This window comes from Labrus mixtus, chromosome 19 (genome assembly GCF_963584025.1).
Source record: "Labrus mixtus chromosome 19, fLabMix1.1, whole genome shotgun sequence".
In the NCBI taxonomy this organism is placed as follows: domain Eukaryota; kingdom Metazoa; phylum Chordata; class Actinopteri; order Labriformes; family Labridae; genus Labrus; species Labrus mixtus.
This window is the reverse complement of record NC_083630.1, coordinates 6,419,708-6,439,790: the sequence shown is the minus strand read 5'-3', so window position 1 is coordinate 6,439,790 and position 20,083 is coordinate 6,419,708. Positions and strand designations below refer to the sequence as shown.

The 20,083-nt window shown below is 40.2% G+C and overlaps 1 protein-coding gene across 3 annotated transcripts in view; it reads left to right on the top strand.

The window, feature by feature from the left end:
• The window catches only part of ctnnd2a (catenin (cadherin-associated protein), delta 2a), a 239,975-nt gene that overhangs the window by 124,458 nt on the left and 95,434 nt on the right, over positions 1 to 20,083 (top strand). For 2 of the 3 annotated variants that reach the window (XM_061063955.1, XM_061063953.1), the window contains exons 9-12: positions 139 to 256; positions 1,344 to 1,476; positions 5,548 to 5,721; positions 19,000 to 19,363. In XM_061063955.1, coding sequence (XP_060919938.1) covers positions 139 to 256; positions 1,344 to 1,476; positions 5,548 to 5,721; positions 19,000 to 19,363 — 789 coding nt within the window. The remainder of the gene's footprint in view (positions 1 to 138; positions 257 to 1,343; positions 1,477 to 5,547; positions 5,722 to 18,999; positions 19,364 to 20,083) is intronic. The other variant, XM_061063954.1, reaches the window with a different exon arrangement.

Genomic DNA, 20,083 nt, shown 5'->3' with positions numbered 1-20,083 from the left:
CATCAATGGATTTTATTTAATGGAAGGGAAACATTGCCTTGGTGGTTCATTGTCTTCTATCTTTGCTGTTTTAGAATGAATATGCTGACAAAAATATCTTTCAGACAAAACTATATTTCTTTTCCATTTTTCTTGCAGCACTACAGTTGCTGTGACAACTGCAGGAGGGGGTGGGTCTCCCTTGAGGGTAGCATCTCCACCCAACTCCACAGCAGCAGGGGGAGGGGCCAGCTCATCACTGTCTCCTCTTCACCAGGTAAAGAGTCTCAGAATGTGGACACCTGTTGAATAAAATGTATTTATGTGTTCAATGTATGGCAATTCAAATTGTATTCAAATGCTATTGGCCAAAAAAGAACGTCATACATGAAACTAAGGAAGCTGGAACATTACTTATGGAAGTACAATCTTCAACACTGCTCCTCAAAGTCTAATTAAACTCGTTTAAAAAAAGACTACAGGAGTAACACATAATACACTTGGAAACATATCAATCTTCAACATTTGTGCAGCATAACCTTATTGTTTTATAGCTGAAGAGATTGTCAGACCAAAAAAATTCCATTTGTCTTGTCAGGTTTGTCTGGCTCACTCTCAATACAATCCTGACCTTGTTTACCAAACCCAATGTCTATTCATCATAAAGTTTCACACTGAAATACTGTTTTTATTACAGAGCAATATATCATATCATACATGTATCATACAGTGAAAAAAAAAAAAAAAATTTAAAATAGTTACTTCTGTGGTAATTTCCATCATTTGAGTTTTTGAACAGAGCTGTAATTAACTGATCTACCGTTCAATTGAATGAGGTCATACTATTGATTGATACCTAGCGGCTGGGTGTTACAGGGGGGCTTATATTCTTGTCCACTTTATCAGATCGTTAATAATGAAAGAAGCTCCAGAGCAATAACATGTTGAGTCATATCTGTAAGAAAATCTATAAAACTCAGATTTACTTAATCAAATGTGTTATATTTGTCAATATCAGCTCTTCTAAGCCCTGGTTTCTTTGATACATTAGTTTGATCTTATCCAATATCTCAGATGGAAACATAATGAGAAGGATTTTTTCACATTGGTGTTTTCAGCAGAAATTACATATTTTCTATATTAAGTGGTTTGACATGCCAACATAGCACCACTTTAAATGTATTTCAATTTACAGTCCATTTTACAAAAGACCCTCAGGAAAAAAGTCGTTCAAAGAATGCAGGTACAAACTCTCATCTGAACTACATGAATCATAACACAACAGCTCCGACAGCTTTCACCATGTTCATCCTCTGAGCTTATTTTCAAGATTCAAAAGAAAAAAACAAAACTTGTCTTTGCAGATGAGTTCAGGCATAGGGAGCTATGCCACACTGTCTCCCAAACGGCTGGCAGCTCACCACGCTTCAGACCAGTACAAGATCTCCCACGAGCTCTACGCTACAGCTACGCTGCAGAGGCCTGGCAGTCTAGCAGGTGGGATTTCACACACTCCTGCAGCCTGTCATTCACACACACATAAACATCGACCTAACTACTGTGCATCTCCATCATAGTCATTTAACCTGGCCCTATTTCCTTCTGATTATTCTGTTCTTACATCAGCTGTACTGTGGGAAGAAATGTGATCTCTTAAAATATTCATATATCCAAGTATTTTGTGATGGTTTTGTTCCAGCATCATGTGTCAATGGAGCATATGTGCTAAAATGTGGGTTGGCATGTTACATTACAAGGCAAGAGGCTGCCTTCCAAAGTAATGTCAAGTCTCACATTTCCACTGGTTGAATAAGCAAATATTTGATTAATCACATCACTGTGTTGGTGGTTTTCATGTTTGGGTTATCTTGTCTTTATCACAGCACTTGACGAGCAGTGTCAGAGCATCTTTGTGTCTTCCCCTTAGAGAGAATAACTTCTTAATGAATGCACTAGCTGTTCAGTGATTGCATTTGTGAATTATAGGCAGGGCTGTGATGACTACCAAACAGAAACCTGCTTTAAGAGGATTGAAAATGGTTCTGATTCTTATTGTGTCTTCCAATAAGATCTTATATGTGTCTGGTGGCTGAATGTATTAGGATGACACTGGTCTTAGTGCAGGCAGCATTAAGGCTTACTGAGACTTTTATTTCCTTCTACTGTTGCATTGACTGGTTAATAGCTTTCTCTCTTGACTATACAAAATTGAGTTGGCTGAATGTCAAGCAGGAAAATTAAATGTGTGGTGGAAACTGTGGTCCATAGTTGTGTAAAATGTTATATGAGGTTGGCTGTTTGTTCCTGTTTTAATTAAATACTGCAGATAACCCACTGTTTCAAGAACTTTAAATTCTCAAGGCTTGTATTACAAGTGCCATTCAGCCTAAAAGTACTTTGAGATAGCCTTCTTCTTTCATTTGGCTTTACTCAAATGTGTGCCCTGTGCTTCAGAGCATGAGAAGCAGCTTAACTGCTCTTCATGAAAGTACAGACACATTCTTTTGTTATTTGTCTGAGGTATTTTTTCAAGGGTTTTAAGGATTTTGAAAATCCACATCCAGATCTTTTTCTTCTTCTTCTTCTTCTTCTGCAACTACTTTTAGTTTTTTATTCTCACCTTCGGGGCGGCAGTGGCTCAGAAGTAGAGTCATTGTCTCTAAACCATTAGGGTGGGGGGTTCAATCCCCAGATCCTGCAGCCCACAAGTCAAAGTGTCCTTGGGCAAGACACTGAACCTCAAATTGATACTGCTGGCATTAGCATCGGTGTGTGAATGTGTATGAATGGGTAAAAGCACTTTGAGTGGTCAGAAAACTAGAAACAAACGCTTTATAAGTACAGTCCATTTACCATTTAGCTCTTTTCTATGCCTGTAGCTACACAGAATGAGCATCGTGCAAAAGCAGAACTGCCTCTTTTCAGCCTTCATACCACAGGTTGACTATTTAGCATTAGTGAAATGTTTGAAAAGATTAAAAAGACTCATATTGATAAAAACAAGTGGCCTCGTTTAGTAGCTTTACAGCAAGAGTGAGTATGTTTTATTGACCAGTCCTTTCAACCTGTTGCTACATTGATCATTAATCATCATCAATGTGGCAACAGGTTGAAGCGACATGAGCCGTTTAGAATTAAGTCATATAGCAGTCCACTTCCTTGTTTAAGCACAGATGCGTTCACATCTCTAGGGGACTATACTCGAGTACACAGTACCCAAGTACAGTATGAGTATAGTACATTTGTGTTCACACTGATCAAATGTACCGGGCTTTGGGTCCCTAGTTTGAAACCACCCTTACAGTATACTAGCCTTCCCTGATAGAATTACAGGAGGTACTGCCAATAACAGACAAAAAAAGCAGAGAATTCACTCTGTTTTTTTTACTGTTGATGTGGTTGATATTCAGTTTGCTTTGTGTTTAACTACACAAAGAGGACTGAGGCATTTAGGGACCAGAAGACTTTGTTTTTTCTTTTTCCTCTTAACATATTATACAGATTGAAACATGATGGGAGGGCATTTTTCTCTCTCTCTCTCTCTCTCTGCATCATTCTATCTTCTCCTCTTAAGTTCCTTCTCCCTTTGAAAAAAAGAGGTCAGTTCTTACACAAGTGGGCCCATGTGAGGCAAGAAATAAAATGAATAAAGAAATAAAACCAACTCACCAAGACTTCAAAGATGAAAGGGATGAAGGCAGAAGGAGCTGCGATGAGTCATGCCTTTAATGGGTGTGTCCATAACTCTAATTAGCACCCCTTCATGCATATTCTGACCAAATTTGTTGCTTTCCTCGCTCCTTTTCTCTCCATCCACCTGTCCTTAAATTAATCTTATTCCAGTCTAGTAATTAAGTTTCCAAAATGTGAACTCTCCTCATTGATTTCTGATATTTTCAGAATTTACTCTCTGGCTACTGTTGGCTAGCAGAGTGTGACTGCTGCGAAGCAGGTAAACAGGCCAGCCAGTTACCCATGCTGGCAAAAGGAGGACACAGTTGCATCATGTGTCATAACCTCTTTTCCACTGACATGCTCAAGACAGGCATAATAAGGCAAAACCACTGCCTTATCAATGTGCAAAAGCATAGTAGAGAGAGTGCAGACTGGCTCTTGTTCATCCCCATTTCTAACAAATACATAGTTTGATAGAGGAGGTTGATGATAACAGACACCCACTGTGTGTTTCTTTCAGAATTCACTACTATCCGCATTAGAAATTCTCATTGACTGGTTTGGCTTAAGTTGGCACAGCAATGCTAAGCTGCAACAAACTCCAAACCAACACAGAACCACACGACTGTGTGCACGTGATCCAACCAGGATGGTTCAGTGCCTCACATGCATTGATTTCTGATATGATCTGAAAGGTTCAGGAGTTTTGACTGTGTTCAGTTGATGGTGGATTCACTCGAAGGTTTCATTCATAGCCTTGCAGCACTACAATTGCCCCCCTTTATGCACTGGAAAATCAAAGCCACGCAACTTGTCATCGACTAGGAGCTAATGTGATACGATACAAAGTTAGCTCCACTAGACCGTCTCCTGTTTCCTCTCACTCGCTCATAGCTTTCGAAATGTGTGTGTGTGCATACATGAGCATTGCAATTTTTTTTCCTTTTATCTTCCGCCGTGTCACTGCTGAACCTCCTCCTTTTCTTCAGTTTATTCTGAATGTAATTTTGCTCTCTGTGTTTTCAGAGGAAGACCTGACATTTGTTCTTCTGTTATATGAACAAATGCCTGCTGTCAATGTCTCCCTTGCCCTGTGTCTGGGATTCCTGCCAAACAGGGAGCAAGAGGGGGGACACTACATCTCATTATTTTATAGCTGACGACTGGCAATGTGTCCCATGGAGATTAAAAAAATGAAATACAGAGGCACCCTTCACTCTCGCTATTTTTTTTGTCTCCGTCTCTCTCAATCTCTTCCCATTTCTCCCTATCTCATGTTCTGCTTTGAATGTCTCTCAACACATACAAGTAATGCAAAAACCCTCCCCATTAACAGTCCACGATATAAAAAGTGTTCTATCTGTCACTTGACACTCTGTAACTTTCTACATGAAGGCCCATGTTGTCATATAGGCCTGCTTTTTGATGACCTGGTTCTGTGTTTCTTTCCTATCTTTCTTCTAATAATCTTGAGTACTGCCTTTCACCTATAATCTCCACACCTGTCCCATTTCCCTCTTGCATCTCCATCAATCTTCTTCCACATCCATTTGTCCGTATGTATTTCTTAATCCTCTCTCTCTCTCTCGGGTCATTGAAGCTATCTTGCTTCACTCTCCTCCTCCTCCTCCTCCTCCTCTTCTTTGGTTCCTATCATATGTACTTCACCCATTCACCTTTGTGTCCACACCAACCTGTGGCTCCCCTCTAATAATTTCCCTTATTGTCCTTACCCTTTTAAATTCTGTCTGATCAATTCTGCTGTCCCATTCTCATTAGCTCATGTATTTGACCCTGTCTCTCATTTGCCTCCTTCTTATTTAGTCCTGTCTCTTCCATCCTCTCACGCTCATCCTCCTTTCATCTTTTTATTTTTTTCTCTCTTTTCTCCAGGCTCTCGTGGCTCCTACAGTAGTCAGCACAGTCAAGAGCCCCTTCGGCCCTTGGGATCCCCAGAGCACCACATAGATCCCATCTATGAAGAACGTGTCTACCACAACAAGGGCCCCATGAGGAGTCTCAGCCAAAGCCAGGGGCCCGACACAGGCCCTTATCGCAACAACACCGGTAAGGCTACAGGAGTTCTATTTTCAGTTTCCTTTAGCATTTTTGTGTTTGTTCACTTTGTTTACTGTGTGTTTTGCCTTCTACATCTTAACACCCATGAAACTAAATGTAAAAGGTAAATGCTTTTTTTTCTAATAACATCACAGAAGATCAAGGCATGCTCTTCTAGCCTTAAAAACAAAAGCAGTGGGAGCCCTTTCCCCTCTAGAAACTATAGATTTAAGATAAACTTCATAATAGAGATATTTTGAACTTCTATGAGGACTTGAAAGTTTTTTTTATTGGGTGCTTAATCTGCATCAGTTTACCTAATTATGTCAATGAGTCACACAGCATGCATTTATGTTATTTTATGCTTGTTTACCCAGCGCAAGACGTACCATAAAACTTCAATTTATAGTTCAGGCTTTTATTTGTGTCAATACATGCAGACAAATTGCCTTTATTCAATAGAAGACAAAACTCTAATACAGTGAAAATCTGAAAAACTACATTTTTATTGATTAGAACTCATTTGAATATTTACAAAATTACGCTTTCTAAAGATATATCATGTCAAAATCCTGATTTTGATCTTGCTTTGCCAGACAGCACGTCTAGGCCAACCCTTTGAGAGAGAAAGGGGGGAAGATAGATATAGCGATAGAGAGACCAACCCTCGTTAAAATAATCACTTACAGGTGCTGTGTAGGCTTAACATGTAGGCATAAGAGGTTGTTTAAGGGAATCGTTTGAAATAAAACACGTTGTGCCCATATGGAAAGGATAATTGCTCAGAGAAAACACCCTCCTCCCTATTATCTGTTAATACCCTTCTGATCTGTCACATAACCCACCACATGGCACTTATTGACCACCACAACTATAACAGCAATGCCACCCTAAACAGACCTAGGCGCGTTTATGCGAGCCAGCAAGGAAGTGACAAAGCAGATACAACTTATTCTACCACATCGGCCCTCCAACAACACAGAGTAGATAGATGGACAGGGAGACCCAGGACTCAAGTTAGGCCCCATATGTAGCATTTTTTTCTTTGTTCAACACATACAGATCTTGCTTAACAAATTAAAGATTTTTTATCTATAAAGTAAGCACAAGCAGCAAAGTAGTCCCTCCTGTTACTCAATGTGTAGTAAATGTCTTCATCCTGATCAACTAGTAGGATACTCTGAGATGCAGTGCTCGCATGCTGTGGATCCATGTTCACTGTTAAAGCTCTAGATCGTTGTTTACCTCTTTCCTCTGGCCACTACACAGTCTGGTCAGTTTTTTTAGACCCAAGTTACAGAAGTTTTAAGTTCAGCTTTATTATTTTCTCTCATTCTCTTGGGATCAACCCAGAAAGGTCTTGCTGCTTATTCTCCTGATTTTTGGTCGGACTGTTTTCTCTGTGGCAAGGTGTGGCGTTTGATTGAAATTAAGAAAACAACAAATAACGAGCTTCACTGTCAATACAAGGAGGTATCCAATAATGTGAGCCTGCCAGCTTCTAACAAAGACTAGTGTTTATATATACTGTATATATCAAACATGCAGCCACATCTGGCTAGCAAGACAAATTTGGTGTCTAATTGGGATTGGCTTTACTGTTATTCATTCCCACAGTTTTCAAACAGGTTCACCTGACTAAAATCACATAGTAAAGAATATTAAGTTTTTACAGAGAAAAATGTATAAACTACCTTCTGTTGTTAAGAAGTACACTGTGTATTGTGTTTCCTAGCTTTTACAGAAGAACAGTTTGGGCCAATTTTCAATCCGACTCACACAGTTGCACACATTCATTCTCACCCTCTCCCCCAGTAACTCCATTGTTGCCAGCAATGTGTTTTTAATAGGGCCTCATTGAGCTTATCTCAGTGCTGGTTTAGGTACGCCATGTTAATCCCATTACCGTATCATACCCACATGAAAACACCCAAGTCGGTCACGCTACGTTCATAGCTCCCTCGATGTCATTAAACAGCCGAGCTTTAATAGCTATCATTACCATTTGGGTCAGAATCCTAGCAGTAAATATGCCACTCCAGACCTGCATTTGACTTGAACAGTTTGACTCACTTGAAAGGAGCGAGAAGTGCTTTAAAGCACAGAGTTCAGCTTTTGAAGCAGATTTTCAGAGTTCAGGGTCATTAGGTTTGCTTTGATTCTTGTGGGATGCAGCTTTGATAACTGATGGTGCAATTGTATACAGTGCTGCAGTGGTGGGATTGTCTTAGCAAGCCGGAGTTAATTAAATAAATTTGCTTCAGATGTGTACAGAGAGGAGCCACGGTTATCCATAATTTACTGTGTCTTGTATTTGGAGTTTCAATAGATTGGTATAAGGAAGCTCATAAAAGAAAATTTGCACTGCAGCTTCAAAAATCAATAGAGTGTGGATTAGACCATGTTCATTTAATTGTAACGCTTGAGGTTTACAATAGGCTTCCTCAATAATACAGTATTTTAATAGATTGTCTCATGTTGTTTGAAGTAAATTCTACTTCAGAGGATATCAGCATGAGTCTTTTTCTACCCTATACAGAATTTTACCCCCGCTGTGCGTTGCCCATGTAGCTACAGAGGTAAATCAACACACCAAAGATGAACCGCACCTTGAAGTCACTGAGGCGTTGAATTAAGGCTTGGCCTCGGTGCAGCATGTTTTAAAAGGCACGTGAATGGTATGTGCAGGGACTACGAGGTTGTCTGATAAGGATTCATAATGCCCAGAATGATAGCCCGTAGTAAACTGATAAGAGCTGTGCTGTCATGGGAAGCAGTAAGTCATTAATTATGTCATTGTGCCTTTTCTTGGCAATGGCAGGCACACATTATTGGTTCATTACGCTGGCATGGATCAATGTAATTAATGCTATAAGTCATCCCTTTGCTGAAAAGAGAAGGGAGACATTTGTGTGGGTATTCCACTAAAACATTTGCAAAGCAGCAGCCGGTAGGTCTATACGGAGCACAGAGTCAGGCTAATTCAAGGCCAATTTAAACGAGGCACTAGCAGTCCAATGAAGCTCACAGTTTTCATTGAGAGCGTGGGCCACCACATTACTTAACTGGACACTTAACTATGAAGAGGAGCTGCTTGATAAGACAGAAACAATTTAATTGACAGTAATTGTACCTGTGCTGGTTTTTACAGTGGCTGTTTCCTAGTCCAATTTAGGATACAGAGACGGGAGGAGGGAGAATGTGAGAAAACAGGACACAAAAGAGGCCGGAAAAGCAGACACATAGTGGGGGCATGGTTATTTTTTGATAAGTTTAAAGGGGCCAACCAAATTGTGCACATTTTACTGCATTTTTATTTTTGCGCAATATTTTGAGGTGCTTTGTGTCAGCTCTCAAACACACGCATGTAGCAAGAACAGCAGTAAACACAAAGATCTGTGGTCATCAGAAGTCTGCCGGTTTCTTTCTTGTGCTGCACAGTCAACAACAGTTTGACAACATGCGTAACAACAACACAGTCACGTCCAGTTTTTTAACCTGTCTGTCTGCCTGCCAGTGCTCCCTACCCTTCACAGCTCTGCTCACTTCTATGTCCATTGTTGGCATGAGTGTTACTGTACATTAACATCACTGTCACTACATCTAAAAAAACTGAGGAAATATAAAAAAACATGTTGCTGCTAAACATCTGCTCCACCTGCATGAACCCCCCTTAGCACGCAATCCCCCTGCTGTATTTACTCACTGTCTGCAGTGATACCCTTCAATCTCTACTACACATATCCATACTCAAGCAATATTATTGTAGCAGAATGTGTGTGTGTGTTTGTATGTGTGTGTGTGTGTGTGTGTTAGCACTGTGCATGTGTGTAGGCAGTTTCATGCAGTATTTCTTTCTTGGATTAAACCAGGCCAGCGCCCCAGAGGACTGCAGGTTAATGTGGCCTATTTCAAGCGATTATTCCTGCACGGTCATAGCGTCTCTCACATGAATTCTGGCTCAAAGAAGCATCGCAGCAAGAAAAAGCCTCAGGATGTAGTTTACACATTTGTTTGTTTGGTTTTTCCAAGAAGACATTGTGTGTTTTTTTAAAAACAGCCTGCAGTCTGTCACTATGCTCTCCTTTCTCTCTTACTCTCTCTCCTACTTTTTGACATCAGTCTCTCCCTCTTTTTCCGTCTTCTGCTTCCAGATGTAAATTTTTGTATATCAATATTTCTAACCACTCTTTCTTTTATGTTTTCTCATAAATCTTAAATCTCATCTATCATTGTTTACATTAAATCAGATCAGGGAAATCTTTTACTTTAAAGGAATGGTTCACCTTTTGTTAAGTGTGGTTATATGAGGAACCTGTTAAAAAAGTAAGCCACAGCAGATGCCGGTCATCATTGCCCCTTTATTGAGAAACCGCTCGGGGTGCTGGCATAGAAGCTAGTGCTTTACATCACAGCAGACAGGGCCAAGTTTACCACTTGTACCAATGTCCGGGTAGGTGTGTGCTATATGTGGCAGGCTTACTTTGCTTTGTTTGAGCAATATTTTGCAACAAAACACATATTTATATTTTGATCCTCCACCTGCAGCTTAATGATCAGCTGTTCAACAGGTCTGCAAGTTTTAAACAGTTTTTGAAAGCAACGATGAAATGCCTTTTATTTTAAATGAGCAGTGTAGAGTGATGCATGGAAGTACCTCATACAATGCCATTTAAAAGGTAAAGGGAACTATTCCTTTAACTTTTAGTCTTTCATGCCTTCCATGTCACTTTTTTCTTTCACCTTCCTACTTGCCTTCCTTGCTTCTCTTCCTCTACTTCATCCTTTGCTCTTACTTTTTTTTCCCTTCCTTCCTTATTTCATGAAAGCCACCTTGGCCTGTATTAATGACTCTGACCACTGGGAATAACAGCCTCTCTGAATGGATGTGGTACTTTTTCTCTTTAATAGCCTATCATCAGACCTGCACATAGCTCAGGTGGTGACAGTAAGAATGGGTACATTTACTGCCATGGCTATTTGTCAGGTGCATCTAGTAGGCAGGTTGAACTATTGCTGTTGATAAGGGGTGTTATGTAGTTAAACATCGCTCCCTCTGCAGTATCTTTGCAAAGACAGACATATACTCCTTTGTAATCATGAATCACTGAGCAAAATAAAAATGTATAAAGGTTGTATTTTTACAGCCATTAGAAGAGCCAAATAAGTAAATGATACAGAACGGTATGGGACATTTTGGAATTAGCATTTTTCTCACTTGACATACACTCAACAACACCTATCTGTCACTACAGAAATACTGGGCTGGCCAATCCTGTAGTTTTGTTAACTGCTTAAGCCTTATCACCCAGAAACCAGACAGCTCTCTGGACCGTTTTATTCTGCTTCCACTCCAGAAACTTAAATTAACAAACCTCATGCTGGACGTCCGCAAGTTTACTTTAGGTAAAACATTCTGAAGTGTATACAAAAGTTAGCTTTTTTTAAGGTAAATATTTATTGAAGTATAGCATGTTCTTTGTCCCTTTTGCCTGTTTAATTGTGCAGAGAAATAAATAGGATGAAGTCTTTGCATCAAACCATTACACCAATCTGTTCTCCCCCTTTAAATCTGCTGTCTTCCCTCTGTAATGAGATCTGACATCCTAATGCGGGGGACAGTACAAAGAGAGTAATAGAGGAGAGAGATGAGAGAGAGGAGGGAAAAAAAAAAAACAAGCCCAAGAGAGACAGGACGAGGATAAAATGGAAGAGGACTTGAGACAGTTTGCAGTTACCTCCGCGTCTTCAGACCAGGAGGCAGGAAAAGTTCACAGAATCTCTTTAAAAGAAAAAGTGACATTCCCTTTAAAAGGAAGAAGAGAAAGGGAAAAGCTCACTTTATCTAGCACACATCCTCTGGTTTCTAAATGTGGTTTATAATACTAACTATGGTCACTTTGAATGTGTGCGCTTTGGCTACTAATGATGAAAAAAGCTTCATATTTATGGCTTTTTAAATACATTAGCTAATGACATGTTCCACAACACATTGAATGCTTACCTAAGGTGTCACACAATGAAACGGTATATTTTGATATAATGCAGCGCAGCAGTTGTCCATGTGACGTTATAGAGGTGATTCCTAGAAACAAGTTTTACATACTTAAGATAAATGCAGACCTTTTCATCGTTGGTAATTGGCCCGACCATGGAGACCTTAACTTGATATCAATTAGTGCCCTTTAAACCTCAGTTGAAGAAACTTCAGCCCTGCAGCATGTCAGACTCTTCAGCTGAAACATTTCCCCGCTCACTTCAGTGTGTCACTCAACAGGCTTTGTCTGTCCAGGTTAGACTTAGTTTTTTATGGCCAAGATCAATTTCGGCTTGGCCCCTGATCCTGCTGGTCTTTCAATGAACCCACAGTCATTTGAACAACGGGGTTTATACAATGAGAAAATACTCACTCATGGTTAAATGCTCAGTTTATGACTGCCAGTTCTCTTTTAGAAGACAGTGTCTCATGTTTTGTTGGGATCAATGTGACTGTTAAACATGAGAACAAACATGAAAAGGAAGTAAGAAGTCTAAGGATGGACAGAAGGAGAATAGAAAAGGGAATTTGATTAGTTTGTTAATGTTGTTTTATTTTTTGACAGGGTGTTCTCCAAGCGATGAACTTAACTGTAACTACTGTCCTAGTTTACTTAACAGTCAACAATGTAATGTATAAATTTAATCCAGGTGATTCATTCTATGGCTCAAACTTGTTCAGTATTTTTTGCTGAAGCCTCAAAAAGCTTTAATTACCAGCTCAAAGCATCTGACTCACTCTACAGATCAGCACAAATTCTTTCCCTTGCGAAAACATATGGCACTTCATAAATGCAGAAATTTTGTCAAGTTGGTGCTAGGCACCCAGCAACACCTTCTCATATACACACGTACACAGTCACACACCAATGGCCACTGTTGAGACACTGCAAACACTTAGCTGGAAACACTGACACGTAAACACATTCAACTTTTGTCTCATGCAGTCTCAGTTTACATGATTAGCATAGCCTCTGTCTTATCAGCAGTAATGAACTCATAACTGTAGAAAGAAACATTCACTTTGTTTGTTTTTGTCCTCAGATCACACCGATGAATTTGAAGTCAGCTCAAATGCAGGGTTGATGGTCTACATCAAATGAATAAGGAACATTCATATCTGCTGTTTAAAACACATTTCATTCATTCATTGATTCTCAAGTCATTGTATGCATTACTTTTGTTTTCCCCTTTGTCTACCTATTGTTCTTATCTTACATGTATAACATGTACCTGATCTTTAATAAGCAATTCCTCTGAGAAAGGTTTCAAAAGCACATTTTAGCCACCTTTCTCATAATACTTATTAACCATCAAGACTAAATATAGACTGAGTCAAACTTACATGGGCTTTGTGAGTGAGTCTTGTTGAAGTTAAGCTTGATATCTAACCATCCATTTCATACCAACATATCATTATCAGGTTCACAGCGGAGCTTTTTCCAGCACACAGTGTGCAAGAGGCAGAGTACATGCAGAAGAAGAAATTCACACTGCACATGGGTGCTAAAGAGTGTACAGTCTACCTAACCTGTATGTTTGTTTGGCTGTCAGTGGGAAACTGAGCACCTGGAGGAGACCCACTTAGACACACGGGATGCCATGCGAGCTATAACAGAATGGCAGCAGCTGTCAGATTTGAATCCTTGCTGTGAGGCAACAGCGCTAAGAACTGAGCCTTTATGTTTTTCCATAACTGTGAAGCTTTGTGTTGTCCCAATGAGCCACAAATAGCATCATGATGCATATTCTGTGAAGAAATATTATGCTAATCTAGTGCAAGGCAACTTGTGTAACCCGTATTATTAACAAGGCGATTTCAAGTTTCATACCAGACAAAAAGCATTTAGACATATATCAATCAAGAGATTGATATATGTCAATATATCAAGAGAAACTATATTTAAGAGAAAGAGGGAAATATGAAAGTAAAACACATTGATCTCCAAAGTATTATAGTAATGTTCTCAAAATAGTTTTTACAGATAGTTTCAGAGCAAGTTACAAGCAAGTTGCCAGCCTTTAAACTACAATGTTTATGAAATATTTTTTTTCTCCATGCATGAATATTCCACTTGCTGTGTCTGTATGCTGTGTATTTATGGTGGACCCTTAAGTAGGAGTAAGAGGAACTCATCATTTTATGAATTTCCATACTGTCCTTTCACAGCTCGAAACATTTAGCAGCAGCCATTGGCCAGAAGCCCATGCTGTATCTAAGTGGCACGCTTGGAGAAAGACATGGCACCTCGACTCATAGAGACAAGTGTCATACAGCTCCCACACTGTACAACTCTGTATAGTTGTTAGTGACAGTGCAAAGGAGGGCATCTGTGTGTGTGTGTGTGTGTGTGTGTGTGTGTGTGTGTGTGTGTGTGTGTGTGTGTGTGTGTGTGTGTGTGTGTGTGTGTGTGTGTGTGTGTGTGTGTATACACTATGTGTTTGTGTAACTGCATGTGTGTCGTCCAGCGCTTCAAGCTCAAGAACATCAAGAGCTGCATGTTGGCCAGGAGGCTCTCCTAGGGATAAACAGAGGGAGAAAGTAATCCTTACGCTTCTGCACATCCAAGTAGTGTGTGTGTGTGTGTGTGTGTGTTTGCCTCTTCAACATCTACTATAAGCAAGGCAGAGTGTTTTGTGTGACCTTAAAGTATCAGAAAGCGATACAGGTACATATGTAGTTGGTGTCAATCACTTGCATATTTAGAAATCCTTGTTTGTATGCTTGCGCTTGTCTATGCGATTGTGTGTTTGTGACAGCAATAGAGACTGTACTGAGGGAGTTTTGTGTAATCGTGCTGAGCGCTGAAGCGTGTCGAGAGAAAAGGACATGTCCTCAGCTCTGATCACATAGTCTACTACAACCACAATAGAGGGGGAGAGATAGTGAGACAGAAGGGTGTTAGGGAAGAAAGGGAGAGAAAAACATGAAATGGATGGGTGATGGAGAGGGGATGACAATAAAAAAAAACGGAGGCAGAGCCAGAGTGTACTAGAGCAAAGACTGAGGTCAGGGAATTAAAGGGAAGGTTTCAGAAAAGAAAGATGGATGGAGGTATAGACAGAAAGGGACACATTTAGAGGGGGAAATAAATAAGTAAAGGAGAGAAAAGGGCAGGGGAGTGATGGAGAAAAAGACAGTGACAGAGACAGAGTAGGATAGAGAGAAATGGAGGCAGAGATGAAAGAACAAGAAGGGAGAATGGACACGGAAAGCTCTGCAGATTGGTTTGATCTCCTAGTTTTCTTTGCTCTCCCTCCCTCCCTCCCTCCTCTGCTTTTTTCTCCTCAATCTCTTGTACATTCAACGAGAGCTCTCTCATCTCAGCAGCCCAAAGAAAAAAATTCAGCCCCGCTCTAAGCTAGCCATCCCCTCAGCCGGCCAGCTAATTGCAGAGGTATCACAGTGTCAAATGACTAATAGAGTTTCCTTTCCTGTCGCTAATCTGCCAGCAGGAGCACAGCCGCGATTTGTTTACTCTAGGCAAAGCCGGGGAATACAAAGACACACCCGCCCTTTTATTTCCTCTCAAACACAATTTCATGCTGCCGGAGGTATTAGTGGAGCGTGCATGTGTGGCTGTTTATGTATCTGTGTGTTTTTGCAGGTACACAAAAGGAATAGTCACCATTCGTTTAATATTTCATGAAACAGCACAATGCTGGTCTTTATCAAAGAAAGTCCAACCCTCTGACACTCGTTCAAATGCACTTTTCTCTTACTGTACTTGAGACAAACTTTTGATTTTGATGTTATTCGATTATTCCAAACCTAACATTGATTTTAAGATCCTACACAGAAATGTAACATCTTTATTTGGGGGCTAAACTTTGGTGTGAGAAGTGTGTTCTGTTTGTTGAAGTTTATATTTATAGTAGTATGGCTGTTTGTGCCAGAAAATCCTCTTTTCCTTTTGAAAAGCAAAAGCAGGCAGAATGGAATCCCCCGTAATGACGTCCCTGCACTTATCGGCTGTAATCTGACGGAGCCTTATATGTTTCTATACACAGATCTGCAAGTGCAGCTAACGATCTCTTCTAGATTAAAAATGTCATTTTTAGTTAATCAACTTGATGCTGTGTAATGAAATCTAATAAGGTTTTATTTCAGAGCCCTACCGATTAATCGGCCAGTGACTATCGGTATCGGCTAATTTTTATCACAGATATGCGCTGATATTACTAGATTTATTAATCAGTCAAAAAGCATTTCCCCATTATCGATATCAGCTCAGAAAAGATGACCTCCATTCTACAAACAAGCCCTTTAAGAGTTGTTTCCTTTACTGCATAGAACAGACCTGACAAAGCGTCCATTTTTACTTTTTACAAAGCATCATAGTTAAATTATTTTTGGATTGTTTAAGAAAATAAAGTAGGCTTCTTTTTCGAGTTGTGGTGTGGAGTAAGCTAAAAGGTAACCTCTGCTTAACTTAGCATTTACAGTTAAACTCAGACTCGTGCAAAATAGAAGAAAGATACTCGAAAGGAGTTAATGAACCAGGAAATGGCTGCGTTTAAAAATAATAATAAGTCAAAACTCAAAAAGTAGAAAATCCAATTCTGGTTCTCCGTAAGACAGGAATACAAGAACACACACACTCTGACACACATGTATTGAAAACAGACACCCACACAATGACTTTTAGCGAGCCAATAATGGCCCCAAAGGTCAAGTCATCAGTCAGAACACACCATTACCTGGACAAATGATAAATTGAGCAGCACTCCATTTACTTAAGGTAGAGGAGAAGAAGAAGAGAGAGAGATAGAGAGAGAGAGCAGATACAAAGATAGAGGGAGGATGAAAGTGGAATACATAAAAAAGGCATGAGGAAGCTGTAACAGAATGTGAAAACAAAAGAACAGGGTTGAATGAGAAATTTGGCTACACATTGTTGGGGATTTCTCTGTCTTTATATTCTTAGCAATCCCTCTCCATCTTTGTTGCTCTCTTTCCCGTTACTTTTTCAACTTGTACCCAAGGAAATCCCTATTCTGTGACCCCATCTGAGGCTAGTACACTAACTTGACAGGTGTTTTTTATGAGTGTGTTTGCCTTCCTTTTCTCCTCCACACCCCTTTTGCTCTGGGGTTTGTCCTATTTGGGTGTCAAGTTTCTCGGTGAGCACACACTGACACTGGTGGTGTAAGCCTTAAGCACTTGCTACTAATGAGATGTTCAGAAAGACAGAAAAACCACAGACAGCACTCAAAGAGCAGAGAAAAGACTGGGATTTGCTTCTGATGGGAGTAACTCCGCTTCATTACCCTCCTATACCCTCTATTCTAACAGGCTGTACTGTTGCTAACTCCTTCGCCTCTTGTTTCCTCCCTCTCAGTAATATTTCTTTTTTTTTCCCAGGCTCTCTCACTGTTTCTCCTTCGCTGCTTAATTCTTTGGATCTTTGTCAAATTTGGGGCATCAGTAGAGGAGCACACACAGCCTTTAGCCTCTTGGGCTTTACGTGGCAGAGTCTGAAAGTTGAAATTTTCCCTGTCTGGCTGGCAAAGGATATTTGTTAACCTGATTTTTTAGAGTTCGGAAATAAAAATATGCTAATGTGGTTACATCATCCAAAAGGTTCCCTGTGCCTCTGGTGGGCCGACTAATGGAGTTTAGCACACTTGGTGGGAAGAATTTAAATAAGAACTTTGGAGAGTGATTTTTCAGGATTGGTTGTTTTATGCAAAATGTTTCAAATAGGTGGGACAGATCACTCATTTTTATACATGTGTGTATGCAGGTGTGTTTGTGTGTGTGTGTATTTGAGTGGTGAGACAGATAAAAAAGCAGAGAGATAAGAGGGTTGTGAAGGTCAAGTAAATGCCACCACTCAAGACAGCACTAAAGAGCAAAGTTTGTTGGTCACATAATGATGAGCTAGTCAACCTGAGCACACACACACTTTCATTCTTATAACCTCCATTCCTTTTATCATTTAGTGTTTATGTCTGATCGGGCTCATATGATGTGTAAATGTGCCTAAGAATGCAAGTGTCCGTGCCCTTGTGTAAATGTAAAATGTGTGTTTTAGTTTGCGTTCATTTTTCCACCCAGGCACCGTTAAGCTAATTCTCTCTGTGAGAGGAGGCATGTATAGGCCTGTGTTATAGCCACAGTCTGCCACAAGGCCTCATATTGATTTCAAGGCTCTGTGATTTATTGCAGACCCCTGAAAGAACACGTTTATTGTGTTGTTTTTTTTGCATGTTTGGCTTTCTGTGTGCACATACCTTGGTCCTAATGACATATGAGATGGATCCACCCCACACCGTCTGTCTCAGTGTTTTTACAGCCAGAGAAACGAGGCCCCTAGACTCACATTAGCACCTTAATATATATCACCAATCTGCTAGTCTAACGCAACCGGGAGAAAATGTGTCAGCTCCTGTGTCCCTGCAGGCTGCTAACATCCCTTTGTGAATCTATTCAATTTTCATTTCAATCAAGTTTTTTACTTATTATCATTATTTTCTTTTTAAATGTATTTCTGTAGTCCCCTATAGCTCACCATGCAGATATCTGATCGTGCAGAAAAAGTTTCTGAAATTGTCCTCTAGCTACCTGCAAATTCCCTTACCTGCAAACTTTCCATTTTTCATTGCATGGGAATGAGCTGCTAATGAGGCATTGAGTGACAAAGTAAACTGTTTACAATCCCTCAGTGTTGTGAAACTTCGAGAGTGGGTTTTTTCCTGGACTGCTGTTCTTCACATGGGAATAATACTTTTTCTGTTTTGGTCTCAAGTATTTCTGTTAATTGAGGTCAATTTCTTGTAAAGATAGCTGAGGTGTATTATCGTATCATTGGTTATAGTGAAAGAAATCAAATGATATGTTTCAACAAGAGTGGACTAGTTAACATTGTCAATAAAACGAGACGTGTCAATATATACATAAGAGAAGTTAATTCTGTAATATATTTTCAGGGTATTTTTTCTTACAGGTTCATTTAAGAAGTTATTTAAATGATCTGAAAGATTTGTCTGCTTCTTTTTTTTAATGTTTCCTCTTTTCTCTCTTCAAACCTTTCCTTCTGTTGAACATTGGTCCTTGTTTAATCTGGGCATGTGGCTGATATTTATCCGTCCATATGGAAACATGGTCGTCTTCTCCCGACAACCTGTTCATCTCTGTGTCTGACTTTTCTACCTCCATCATTTCTGTTTTTACATCCTGTCCTCTTCCTATCCCCTTTCCTTTTGTCTTATCCTCCCTTGCCCTCCTCTCCCTCCTCTGACCTGTAGACCTGACCCAGCGTGTACATGACCAGGTCCTAAGTTATGTCCTCTGTCCCTACTTTCCCACCATAGCTCCCTCCTCCCCTGGTGTCGACTCCGCCCCTTTGCAGCGCACAGGCAGTCATGGTACTGCCACAGGAAACTACAGCCGTGGCGGGAATAACAACTATGCTACAGTGGGACCAGGTTACACAAGCGGTGGAGGCGGAGACTTGTACGGCTCAGACCCCTATGTGGCGGACCCCTACCGCACCCTGCAGTACTGTCCCTCGGTGGTGGAATCGCCCTACAGCAAGTCTGGACCTGCCCTGCCACCAGAAGGCAGCCTGCAGCGTTCCCCTTCCATTGACTCCATTCAAAAAGACCCCAGGTAAGATGGAAGTAGTGTGGGGGGTGTGTTTTGCGTTTGCATGTGCAGGTGTGTGTGTTTGTCGGCACACACTGGACAGCTAATGTGTAACGTTATAAACCATGAGATGATTGATGGCATTTTGAAAGCTGAGATTTAGCGAGACTAAATGATTTGATTGCAAATGCTAATCAGTCACCACATCAGACACATACAACTACCAGTTTATCACTTATCTTTTACGTCGATTTGAATCACATAGATGCTAAAAAAAAACATCTTGAAAAAATACAAACAAGCTCCCAGTAAATATTTTGCAAACATCCTCAACGTTTTGCAATGTATATTCACCAACAGGGGCTGTTGGGAACCCTCATTTGTCTTCAACAGTAACATCTGTAAACAATCACCATAAGAATCGTAAATCAAAAAATATGCAAAGAGTGTTATTAGTGTGTGCATGTTGTTACAGGTATAAGGATGAATACAATCACAAAAGGCTTTATTGACTTTAATAACTTTAGTAATTTATAGTGCTTTGAGAAGGGTTATACAGGTCACATATTTTACTCCTTTTTAACCAAATAAGTCTCAGAGGTCCCCAAAACATGTCTCTGAAGCTGCTTGCCAACAATCACTCTGATCCTGTATTTCAGTATGTCTATAAACCCCTCTATTTCAGCCCTGCTCAGAACAAGCTGTTTCTGTGTCTATAGCTTTAAATGCAAATGAGCTGTGTCT